Raw genomic sequence first — 12,172 nt, 5'->3', positions numbered from 1 at the left:
CTTCAATTTATGACTTATCATTCCTCAAATAAAACAAGGAGTGCATTTTAATGACATAAAATCAAGCAATTTAGCTAGCTTTTATTTAGTTTTTTTTACATTAACCCTGAAATGTAAAAAAATATATATATTATGAGGGAGGTAACACATTTATTTACTTGGTTATAATAAACTATTAGTACATATTAAAAACGACAAAAATATATTTTATTAACACATTCATTTAAAATGTAAATACTATAATGATGTATAAAACAATAATAAACAAGAAATACTTTCAATTTGGTTAGTTTAAATTTAGTTGAAATGAGGTAGATGCCACGGACTTTCGACTTCCGGGTTTCACACATTAGCGTCGTTTCCGACTACTCATGGCCGTGTTCCAACACTTGCACCCAACCCCTGCTGGAAATAATATTTAAAAAACTGTATATAATATAATAATATAATAATATAACACAATTGGACATGTATAAGATAATGTATAAGTTAATGCTAAACAACAAATAGTATTTGGTTGAAAATACAATGAGGCAATGAAGTAGGACATCTCAGTTAATGGAACTAGTCACTACAATGTAAATCTAATGCAAATATTGATTTTTTTAATATATATCTCTAATTGGATAATATACATTATTGCCAGTATTAGTAATGATTTAATGTAACTGTGTATATTTTCAAATAATTGAATCATCATGATTCTATTAACATGCTCATAATTAACCTATAACCTATAGAGACCAAAAGAATAATGGACTGTTGGAACGATGGGTTGTTGTCAGTCCAGCCGTGAACCCGCTCCTCCCACACACTATGAAAAGTTGGGCGTCAAAGTGCACAAAATGTGAAACTCAGCAGGCCTGTACTGTGCTGTGGTAGCGACAAAGAAAGGAAGTGAGCAGAAGGTCAGGAGAAGAGAACTCGCAAAACGAGGAATCGTGCCGTAACTTGTCAGGTTTCATCTCAAGGGAAACGCTGACAAAATAGCAATCAACAACACTACCATCAGGTGAGTGCAAAGAGTTCCAGTTTGTTGATTTTTGCGATGATTGCTAATGCTTTATGGACAGTAGGTGCAATTTAATGAAATGTACATTAAGTCAAAGGTATATCTGGAAAGGCAAGACAGAAATATGGAAATAGTATTTTCAAATTTGCAGCAAATTTTCAACTACAGCGCAGGTTGCCATTGTTTGCATAAGCCAGTAGCTGCAGCAAAAGAGACATAACTGCTCCAAATGGCATGTTATTTCCTTCCACAGGAAAGGAAAAAGGAGTTGCCTCGGGTGATAATTTTTTTTCACTTCCCAAACTGTTTTTGCAAAGAACACCCCCCCCCAATCTCCCCACCACCACCTCTTCTAGCCGAATTTGTCTCTACGTTGACTTGATTTTGTGATTTTGTACCTTTGTGTTATCATCGGGGTGAGCTTCTTTGAACATTTCTACCAATCCCTGAGGTAAATGTACGCCATCGGAGGTGATTAATTTGGTGTGATGCTAAACTGGCCTGATAAGAGTCGCCTGAGCTCACTTTGAAAGAATTTGAACGAAATGCCAAGTCTTGTGGATGATCACATTTTCCAAAAAATACTCTTGTCTTCTTTTGTGCAGATACTAAAAAGAAGAGAAAATGAGAAACGTGAAGAAAGAATTGCTGGTGGTCTTTATGGTGCTCTACTGCTCGGTAAGTTGCAAAAGAGGACATTCATTCATTTTTATTTTGACAAAAGTGTACAAAATAATCGCTCATTCTCACACATGCAAGTTAAGCAGGTCATTAAAAATAAGTAGCGTTATTCAATTTACAACAGAAAATACGTTGTGCTAGTAAATGAAAATGCAGTGAAATGCGTACTGTATATTGAAAGCGTACTAATATCAGTTTCCTTGCTTCAATCATTCTGTTATTAGTATTAAACTTAATATGCTATAATTAATTACGTTATGCAAATATGCTACCAAAATTGTGAAGGTGAGTGCACAAATTAATTCAAAAATTCAAGTTACCATTTCATTACCCTTATTTGTAATATTGTAATTTTTCTTCCTGAATGTCTATGTAAATTGAAAACACAATTTTATTTTCATTAAAAATCAAACAAACAAACTTGGTTTTGGTAATGTGACAACTTTATTCTATGACATGTTTTGTTTTGTTTTACTTGTAAAACAGCATTCCACCCCCCTTCCTAGTAATAATACATACTTTTATTATCAAATCATTAGTTTAATACAAGTAAAAACAAGTAACACTTTGTTTTTATAAGAGATATTTTTAAATCTTGTAAAATTGGCTTTTCCCCCCCGGTAAGATCAACATCAACCAAATTACATCTGCTATCTTAATGCTAGCATATAATGGAAAGTGCCATTGACATGCTAACAGTTAGCATTTCACAACCCTTTAAGTAACGGTATACAGAATGTATACAGATACTTACAGGAATTTTTATACAGTATTATTAATCATCTATGAAAAATGACCATTTTACAATAAGTTACTGAAAAGTAGTAGAAGAAGAAGTCTATTCTGCTTAAGACTGTATTATACAGTGGTGCCCCCTGGTGGCAAAGACGGGCACACCAAAGGGAGCAGCACAATGAACAAAATACAAGTTCTTATTTTCACTTTCCCTGCCAGGTGAGTGCCGTTAAACGACTGGACATGGCCCCGAACGCTGTGGACAACTTGTATGACAACTGTCGCGAAGACACCATGGAGAAATTAATCCGCTCCGATGTGCTACAACAAGAGCTGAGCCAAGACGTCGACTTCCATGCAGCATGGAGCGACAAATGTTCAACGCTGCTCCCGGGAGGCGTGAAGGAACACACCGCCGCTCTCTTGGCCTTCGCTAACGGCGACCAGGCGTTTAAGAAAGCCTTCAACGACGCGGTGGAGACCATGGGCTTCAACGCCAGCACCTACGAGGACCACTTCCACTACAAGTCCCTGCACTTCCTGCTCATGGACGCCATGAACCTGGTAAAGCCGAAGACGTGTCAGAATGTTTACCGAGTGTCCGAAACGCATTACCAAGTGGATAAGAACGCCCGGGTGAGATTCGGACGATTCACCACGGTCCAGTCGGATTTGTCAATGAAGGAGGACGTGGCAGGCGGAGTCTATTTCAACATCACCACGTGCTTCTTTGTCAACCTGGAAGGCTTCTGCGGCCTCACCGAGGACGTCGCCATCTTGTCCCCCACTGAGGAGTTCATTGTGGAGGACGTCAAGCCAGGAGGCGATGGCGACTACACCGAGGTCATTCTGAAACACTCCAAACTGAAGGCTACTCATGAATGTTACAAATCACGGTAAGGCCACGGGAACATTGACATTTTTCAGAGAAAATTGTTAAGTGTATTATGTTTGTATGTAGTACGCTGCCTCCTGGTGGCAGATGTGTGCATACCAGAAGGATCAAAACAATGAATTGAAGCGTGAAATAATGATGCATAAACTTTTAATTACGTGCAATCTGTTTTTGTAAAGTACAATACTATCTTTTGTGTTCACAGGGCCTCAGCAGTCAGCGCCCCCCAGTGGTTGGTGATGTTACTTGCATCCCTTTTCCTCTTTGAGATACTCCGCCATAGTATTTTATGAATGCAATGTGGTGTGTGACAAATGTCACAAGCTCATAAATAGTTGAATCACTGTTTGCATTTGAGAACGAATATGTTTTCTTTTTCTAAAATGTATGATTGATCTTAAGAGGTAAATATATATAAATATACCATAAATGTAACTGACATGCGTGAAAAATAAAGTTGCTGATCACTAACAGTGTGATGTTTTAGAGGATTTCATGTGGGATAAAAAAAAATTTGTTTTAATCAATTTTGTGATTGTGATTTAATATGCAATTCTTTTTTTAAGGTCCTTGACCTCTTCTCATTTTTTTTTAACGGGTACAAGAAATAAAAAATGTTGTGTTACAATAAACAAGATTGGAATTATTATACATAAATATTTTGGGCCTTAGAGGGTAGCCTTATGCTAGAATAAAAGCAAATGAACCCTGAATTAATATGAATGACAATTTATTTATGTACTTCAGTTAGAATTAATTTACTACACGACTTGCAGTCTTTTAGGCATTCACAACAACTTCACAAAATTGAAAAAAAACAAGCAAACAAGTGTGGCATTAACAGAGGTCCCATTCCAACAATAATGCAAACAAATCTGTGTGGCTTTATCACTTCAACTTTTCACGTTTTACGAAACAATATTTAAATACCATATGTGGACTGCAGTTCTTTAACACTAAACCTATCTAGACACCATGCAAATAAATAAAACAAATGTACATATACATATTTATGCATGCTTTTTCTAATACTAAATGTGCTGTGGAGTAATTTACACAATATATAAACACTAAATAGACAAAACTGTGAACTTCCTCATAACTTGCAGTTTGGAATTCATCCTCTGTTGCAAAAAGTATTTTCTATCTGCTTTACAGTATTTGAGCACAGAACAAAGCAGTGAATTATTACTTTGGCGCCATCTAGTGGAAACTTGGTGTTGCTCTGAGGTTAAATTCATCAAGTTTGTTCGTCTGCGCCTGTTTTTTTGGCAGTCCTTGAATACATTACGTGCACCATCAAAAGGGAAACTGAGAGTATGTTTCTCCTTCTCTCCCGATGCAGCTACTAGTAGCTTGAGAAGTCTACTTTTATTATGTGTAATGCCAAAAGGTGAGGTAAATGACTTAATACAGTTTGTGAAAACTGCTCGTTCAAATATTTGTGTCATCTTGTCAAGTCAAGTAATGCAGTTTATGCTAGCGTGTTAGTTTGGCTTGAATGCTAGCTAATACTATTGATGAGCCTCGTGTGAAGATGTGTTGTATTGAATAAATTAACTGCTGAAAAGAATCATATACTGTATGAAATATAATAATAATAATATAACACAGGCAGTTCCTCGTGCTACAATCTGCTCAATTTTAAGTGCTTTGGTTCCATCTTGTGGAATTTAGACGCAATTACAGGTAGGTCAGTGTTAATTTTCGAGGGTTGACATGATATGATTATTTGGCATAAATTATGTCTTAAACCTTAATCCAATTGTTGTAAATAAGAATATATATACTGTAGCGCTATTTTTCGAGTGAGAGGGCATGTTTTACAAATTCCCAAAAATATTCACTTTATTCTCATAATATTAGGACGTTTCTATCTCAATAAAAAGCATATTTTTTTCTCAAGATTGCAACTTTTTTTCTTGGGAAAAAAAATACAACGTTATTCTTGCACCATTGCAACTTTAGATATGGATAGATTTTTTTAATTTTTTTTAAAACTGTAAAATAACGTATTTGTTCTTGTCATTTAGGCAGTGATGCTAGTTGGCGTAAAGAGTATGAGGGGTGCCTTGGCAAACATTTCTTCCCTGGACCCCAAAAGTTTGACACATAGACAGATGACAATAACACTAACCCCCTTTATTATCAGGCTGCGCTTTACACTTGGACCTACGTGTATTTCCCTGCGAGCACACGCTCGTGTCCTTGCTGAGGATGCTGGTGTCGACGCGTGACAGCGTGCACATGCTGCTCTGGCGACCCGGCCGGCGGCGCCTGTTCTGAAGCTCCAGCTCGTCGTAGCTGGTCACCCGGATGAACGGACACCAGCTGAAAACACGCTTGAAGCCAGCTCGGAACCTGATCCAAGGTCCATCCCCCCCACCCCCGATCCGTTTTAGTCGGATACTAACGCGGTTTTGTAAAGTTGTGGGGTTAGGGCGCTCACCTGCTATTGAGGCAGCAGTAGATGATAGGATTGTACATGGTGGAGCTCATGGCCAGCCACATGACTGCCAGGTAGACCTGCTGGATGGACTTCCACTTGCTCAGACGTTTGTTGAGACCCGTCACCATGAAGTAGACGTGATAAGGCAGCCAGCAGAGGGCGAAGGTCACCACCACAATCATCATCATCTTCACAATCTGCAGTGAGGACAGAAGGAACATCAGATCAGTCCCGCTACAATCCCAAAGGGACGACACGGATGACGCGCGGAGGTGACGTTCCTGTCATCTCCACCACAAATGGAAGGCCGACACATTATGCCAGCTTTGTCTCGTCCCAAAACACTTTTATCTTCAACGGCTCAATTTTGTCAGCTAATTGCGCCTTTGATGGTTTTTTGTGTCCAGTGATGAGCTTTAAACTATTGCACCTGTCTACATCTCTTTGTGGGTTCTGATTGAACACATTCGTTTGTGTCAATTAGTCTGAATTTTATGTTCCTACCAGAATTAACTCATTCACTGCCATTGACGGCTATAGACGTCAAAAATTCATTTGAACTATTTCTATTAGTTTAACATTTTTTTCCACTTTTGCTAACAAGAGTATGAAAACCTAGAATTATTATTTTTTTTTTACATTTAGAACAGATATAAAATTTGTGATTGATCGTTAGTTAACAAGTGAAGTCATGTGATTAATTACAATAAAAAATGTAATCGCCTGACGGGCCTAATTAATTTAATTTATATTAATTTAATCATAATTAATCACATGGTAATTTTATATCTGTTATAAATGTACAATAAAAAAATCTAGGTTTTCATAAAATTTTTAATTCAATGAAAAAAAAGTTAAACTAATAGCAATAGTTCACATGAATTTTTGACGTCTATAGTCGTCAATGGCAGTGAATGAGTTAAAGATGAGCTATCTTCAAATGAATGTAAAAGAAATGCATTAGTTTTTCCAGTGAATATTACTGCCTGTCACGTGAACCTGCGGCATTTTCCATGATTTATCAATAAAATGTTCTCTTTTGAGATTAATCCTGCCGCTGTCTAGAGAGAGTCTTACATCATGGCACCTGTGATTGCCCTTAATCCTCATATCAGGATCACTCAGCGCATTTCCAACGCAGGGATGTCAACCACACGAGTGCACTCATATTGCTGCAGACAGGATTGACTTTCAGCGCCAAAGATTTTCCATCGCATCTGTTTGTTGTCATCGAGCAGAATATTTCCGAATTGCCACAAAACTTTGAACAAGGCAGACATGGGTCAAGGAAGGTGCAGACCCATTATTTTTTATTTGTGCTAACATGTTTTTATTTTGAATAATACAAAATGCAACCTTCTACACGGGGTCAGCAACCTTTCTTTTACAAAAAATCAGCATAACATTTGAACATTGTGATGAAGGAAACAATATTAGTGTTAATACTGTGCGCCCAACCGCTAATTAGCACCATAACAGAAAAATATGGAGCATCCAATATTTTCAGATTCATTTTCAATTCAATTCAAATTTTTATTTCACTCTTTAAAAAAAGAAATTAAAAGGGGACAGAAAGAAGGCAAACTAAGATGTCTGCCCCTGATCAACACAAAATGAATGACAGCAAGCAACTTTTGTCTACCGGTTTTTATTTTTTTATTTTATTTTTCATGCTTTGTTTTTTATACATTTTCAAAATTTCTGTCAAATTCATAATGTAATGGTAATTTTATGTCTCTCTTCTTCTTTGGACATGTTATGGCCATCCCCCCCCCCCTGCCTTTTTTGCTATCAATCTCTGACATTTTTTGTAATTTTTGAACATTTTATGGCAATTAGTTAGATTTTTTATTTTGTTTTTGGACATTTTAGATCATTAAAAAAAAAATTCTTTAATGCCTTTTCTTAAATCAATTATTTTTGGTCATTTCTTTGGACATTTTATGGTAATTTTCAGGTTTTCTTACATTTTATAGTTACTTTTTAAATGTTTTATTTTCTAATCATTTAAATTAAAATTTCTGACATTCTTGGCAATTTTCATGCCATTTTTAAAAATAATTTTCTGCTTTTCCTCTTCCTTTTGTACTTTTTACGGTCACTTTTTGGACATTTTAAAAGCTTTTTCGTCAACCTTTTTCTATTGTTTTCTGACAACTTAAAAATTTGGATTCTGACCTTTTTTAAGAATGTTTTAATTATTATTATTTGTATCTAAATAATTAACTCATTTAAATAATTGTATCTAAAAATACAAATATAAAAAAATAATATATATAAAAAAAAATTTTTTTTTAGATCCACAGAAAGCCACAGGAGAGGTACCAGAGCCGCAGGTTGCAGACCACTGCACTACTAGAAACCCAGCAAAGGCAGTTTACTCTGAGGTCACGTTTGTTTTCCTTTCTCCAATCCAATGAGCAAAACAGATTTTTTTATTTCTATTTTACCATAACACAAGCAAAGGAGTCGGAGTAATGCTTTTACCTTCCTTTTCGCCCGCAGCTGACCGTGATAGTTATCCGATGTGTCTCCGGGGATCTCCCCACCCCACAGGGTCACACCAATGATGGAATAAGTGATGGCCATCACCACTAAAGGCACCACATAGACCAGGACAGTCACGATGATGTGGTACCTGGGTTTGCAGACACAAATACAATGTCAGATGAATCCTGTCTGTGATAGAAATGTCTTCTAGAATTATTTGGCTCACATGAAAGGGTCGTCCGCCATACGGGGCCAAGCTACGTAGCACAGCGTCCTGTGGGGCAGGGTTCGAATTGTGGAGAAGTAGCCGAGGGGGAAGGCCAGGGCTACCGCCAGACTCCAGATGGTCACGATGACGGCCAGAGTGGCTTTGGCTGACAGACGAGGCTTTAGAGGATGGATGATGGCCATGTACCTGCACATAAGCAGAAACTAATGACATTATTACACTTTTAGGTTGCCATTTAGGATTTTCTAACCTTGCACCAAAAGGGTAAACTATCACTTAAGGCCAGGGTCAACAGATTTTGATTCCAGCAAAAGGAACAGAACGGGACTTCTCCTGAGTTGATTTAAAGAGGCTTTCATTAAAACGCCAATGACTAAATGACAATACTTTGTCACATGTAGAAAACGCGCAACTGGCTGGTCATCAATCCAGGGTGTAGCTCCAGCTCACCTGACGCAATCTTAATGAGAATTAGCCGTATAGAAAATTGATGTCGATAGTATTTCCAAATAGTTTGGATTACATTTTTTTTATGTTTTTTTTTAGGTGAAGGCCGTTTGAAGGCATATTCAGCAACGTTAGCTACACCCACAAACAAAGGAAAATCCTACAAAAATTCATAAATGGCCAAAATTTATTTAAAAGTACCAATTTTTTTTGCTTCCTTTTTCCAATAAGAAACTGCTGTAAAAATAATTATTAGTAGCTTATAATGAGGGGGGAAAAAAACGTTCCGATATTACTGTACAATGAACAGCAGAAGTTGCCAAACGTTTGCCAAAAAGGTTACTTTTCACATAAACTAAAGTTAAAATAGATGTAAAATAGATAACAAAAAGTTGCATGTTAAGTTTTATTGTATTATTTATAACATAGTCATAATTAACCAATTATGTAATTTAAACATAAAGTACATATAATGTATTATGTTTATAGTAAAACGGTGTTAGATTAACTCATTCAATGCCTTTGACGGCTAAAGACGTCAAAAATTGATTTTATCTATTTCCATTAGTTTACTTTTTTTATTCCACTTTTGCTAACAAGAGTGTGAAAACCTAAGGAAATAAATTATTGTACATTTAGAACAGATATAGAATTTGTGATTAATCGTTAGTTAACTAGTGAAGTCATGTGATTAATTACAATTAAAATGAATCGCCTGACAGACCTAATTTGAAAAAATAAAATAAAATAAGGGCCGTTTAATCATAACTAATCGCATGATCATTTTACATGTTATTAATGTACAATAAATAAAATATAGGTTTTCATAAAAAAGTTTAATGAAATGAAAAATGGTTAAACTAATAGAAATAGTTCACATGAATTTTTGACGTCTATAATCGTCAATGGCAGTGAATGAGTTAATGAATAAAAACATTCAAATGATGAAAGATATTTAGGCAACAATATTTCACCAATAATCCAACAATTATACAGCTTTTATTGTAGCCTTATTATTTTGTGGGCCAGATTAAAGATACATAAATAAATGACGTGGTTAAATGCAACATAGTTGTTCTTGAAACAATATATGAAAGCGTGGGTGCCGTCTATGTGCCGTACCTGTCAATAGCAATGGCGGTCATGGTGTAAATGCTGGCGAACACCGCCGTGACCGGGAACAAGTTGTGAAAGGTGCAGTAGGGCGCCCCGAAGTACCACTCCCCGTGGGCCGCGTAGATGAAGTTGACGAGCGTGTTGAAGGCGGCCGTGGACGCGTCGCACAGCGCCAAGTTGAGCAGGAAATAGTTGGTGACGGTCCTCATGCGCTTGTGCGCCAAGATGATCCAGATGACCACCGCGTTGCCCAGCAGAGCCACGCCGAGGACGGCGCAGTAAGCCAGGGCCCACAGAGCCACTCGCCACGTGGGCTGCACGAACTGGTTAACCGGGGGGCTTCGGCTGGAGACGTTCACGGCGGAGGACATTCCTGCTGCGGGGTGCGCGCACATCTTGATGCGCGTATATGCGTCCTGATGCGGCCACTTAAATCACAATACACGACCCCTCCCTTCCCTTGGGGATGGGATGGGTGGCGAGGTGGAGCACAAACTGATGCGAAGATAGAGACCATACTCTATAAGTTGCTTCACAAATAGCATTTTTTTTTGGGGGGGGGGGGCGTAGACTGATCCACAATTTGACCCATATTTTTGGATTGTTTTGAACAAAGCAACCCCAAAATTCGGGTTGTTTTGTATTAGACAAACCAAAAAATTGGGTCACAGTTTGTAAAAAAATTACAAAAATAATAAAAAATTGTGAAATCTGTGTCAAATTTACCTAAGTAATGAATGTCTTTTCTTTTTTCTTTTTCTTTTTTACCCAAAATGTGTTATTTTTTACTCATCTGTATTTAATGATGCATACACTCTAGAAATACTCTCTGGTAATGCCAAAAATAACCTAAATTGTGTCAAAGAGTGACTGACGCAACTTTTTGCCAAAAAGTTGGGTAAAATGAATAACCACACTCCAACCACCACAAATAGGTTGTTTTGGGGGAGAAAAAAAGGGCTGACCAAAATGTTTGTGTTAAATAAATAACCCCAAAAGTTGGGTCAGGAATAACCCAAATTCAGTCTATGAGACCTAACTTTTTGGATTATTTAACTTTTTGGGTTAAATAACCAAAGATGTTAAATAACCCCAAAAGTTGGGTCAGTCTTCCTGTAGGTTTTCCCGGCTGCGTTAGTTTAGCATGTCAGCCGCATACAGTTTAATTTAAGTTAAAAAAAAAAGTGAGGCTTGGCAAAGCCCTTTTGACAGCATATGGTGTAGATAAGTGCATACCATTTAACAATTACCGGTATTATCAAATTGGATGTTTCTTTTTTTCGACTATGATTTTGACGGATTTGGGCTATGATCGAGTCAAGGCTGTATCCGACCCTAGTGAGGATCAGCAGAAAATGAATGTGCTGCATGTTCACGTCACACGTCACACTGGTTGAAAATAAAAAAAATAAAAAAGGTCAAAAAGTGTGTTTTCCTCTCAGCAAGACCTCATTAGGTCTTTTGGGCAACTCCCCACCTCAAATGTCACCGTTCTGTGTCCCTCCCCGCATCTCCTGCACCCATAGCTAAAAAGGTTACGGCCTCTGAAGTTCATTCACGCCATTCCTAATTCTTCCTCTATGTCACATGAATAAGTCAGGTGCTGTTTAATCTCAAGGGGGGCCGCAGAGGGCGGAAGTCTTACATTTGCATCATACAGAGAGCTATTTCTATTATAAAGGGCGAAAACAAAACGAGTTACAATATACAACCCCCAAAATTAACACATTCATTTGATCATTCGTTGACAGTCAATTACTATTGAAAGCGCAAAGCTGCCCAATCTAATGAATCATTCTTCAAGGTTGGAATTCCAAGAATTCGCACACTGTAAGTTTGTGGCGCCGTATAAGGGGAAAATAAAACACTGAAGAGGAAGTGATGTTTTTGTACAGCCAGTCTTTTATTTGAATTATTCTGTAAAGGCAGAATCTTTTGGAAAACGAAGGTGTTTCTGGTGCCCTCTCCTGGTCAAATTGTGTGTGTGCGCCTTTAACTAAGATCACATGTGTGAGAAGAATTGGCTACGAAGACTATGAAATGATGTCACATTTTTTGAACACTGTGTGCTACAACATCTCAACCATAAAATTGTCACAATTTGAACTGACATGAACC

The 12,172-nt window shown here is 37.3% G+C and overlaps 2 protein-coding genes across 4 annotated transcripts; one reads left to right on the top strand and one right to left on the bottom strand.

Annotated features, from left to right (window-relative positions):
• The first annotated feature begins 853 nt into the window (after positions 1-853).
• LOC147169608 (T-cell ecto-ADP-ribosyltransferase 2) lies at positions 854-3,796 on the top strand. Of its 2 annotated transcripts, none has more exons than XM_086083571.1 (4): positions 854-1,012; positions 1,618-1,690; positions 2,648-3,324; positions 3,529-3,796. In XM_086083571.1, exons 2-4 carry the CDS (start codon positions 1,637-1,639, stop codon positions 3,614-3,616), a joined length of 819 nt encoding a protein of 272 aa, XP_085939697.1. In that variant the 5' UTR covers positions 854-1,012; positions 1,618-1,636; the 3' UTR covers positions 3,617-3,796. The 2 variants fall into 2 exon arrangements, with proteins under 2 accessions (XP_085939697.1, XP_085939696.1); XM_086083570.1 differs by lacking the exon at positions 854-1,012 and adding an exon at positions 1,319-1,463.
• Positions 3,797-4,070: 274 nt separating this feature from the next.
• LOC147169607 (neuromedin-K receptor-like) lies at positions 4,071-10,519 on the bottom strand. 2 transcript variants are annotated; one of them, XM_086083568.1, is made up of 5 exons: positions 10,061-10,519; positions 8,489-8,677; positions 8,260-8,410; positions 5,773-5,969; positions 4,071-5,684 (listed from the first exon to the last, which is right to left on the bottom strand). In XM_086083568.1, exons 1-5 carry the CDS (start codon positions 10,447-10,449, stop codon positions 5,456-5,458), a joined length of 1,155 nt encoding a protein of 384 aa, XP_085939694.1. In that variant the 5' UTR covers positions 10,450-10,519; the 3' UTR covers positions 4,071-5,455. The 2 variants fall into 2 exon arrangements, with proteins under 2 accessions (XP_085939694.1, XP_085939695.1); XM_086083569.1 differs by lacking the exon at positions 4,071-5,684 and having other exon boundaries at positions 5,769-5,969.
• Between the last annotated feature and the right edge of the window lie 1,653 nt (positions 10,520-12,172).

Source organism: Leptonotus elevatus, chromosome 8, assembly GCF_054856555.1.
Source record: "Leptonotus elevatus isolate MCC_2025b chromosome 8, RoL_Lele_1.0, whole genome shotgun sequence".
NCBI classification, from domain to species: domain Eukaryota; kingdom Metazoa; phylum Chordata; class Actinopteri; order Syngnathiformes; family Syngnathidae; genus Leptonotus; species Leptonotus elevatus.
The sequence above is the reverse complement of the archived record's forward strand: the minus strand, read 5'-3'. Positions and strand labels throughout refer to the sequence as shown.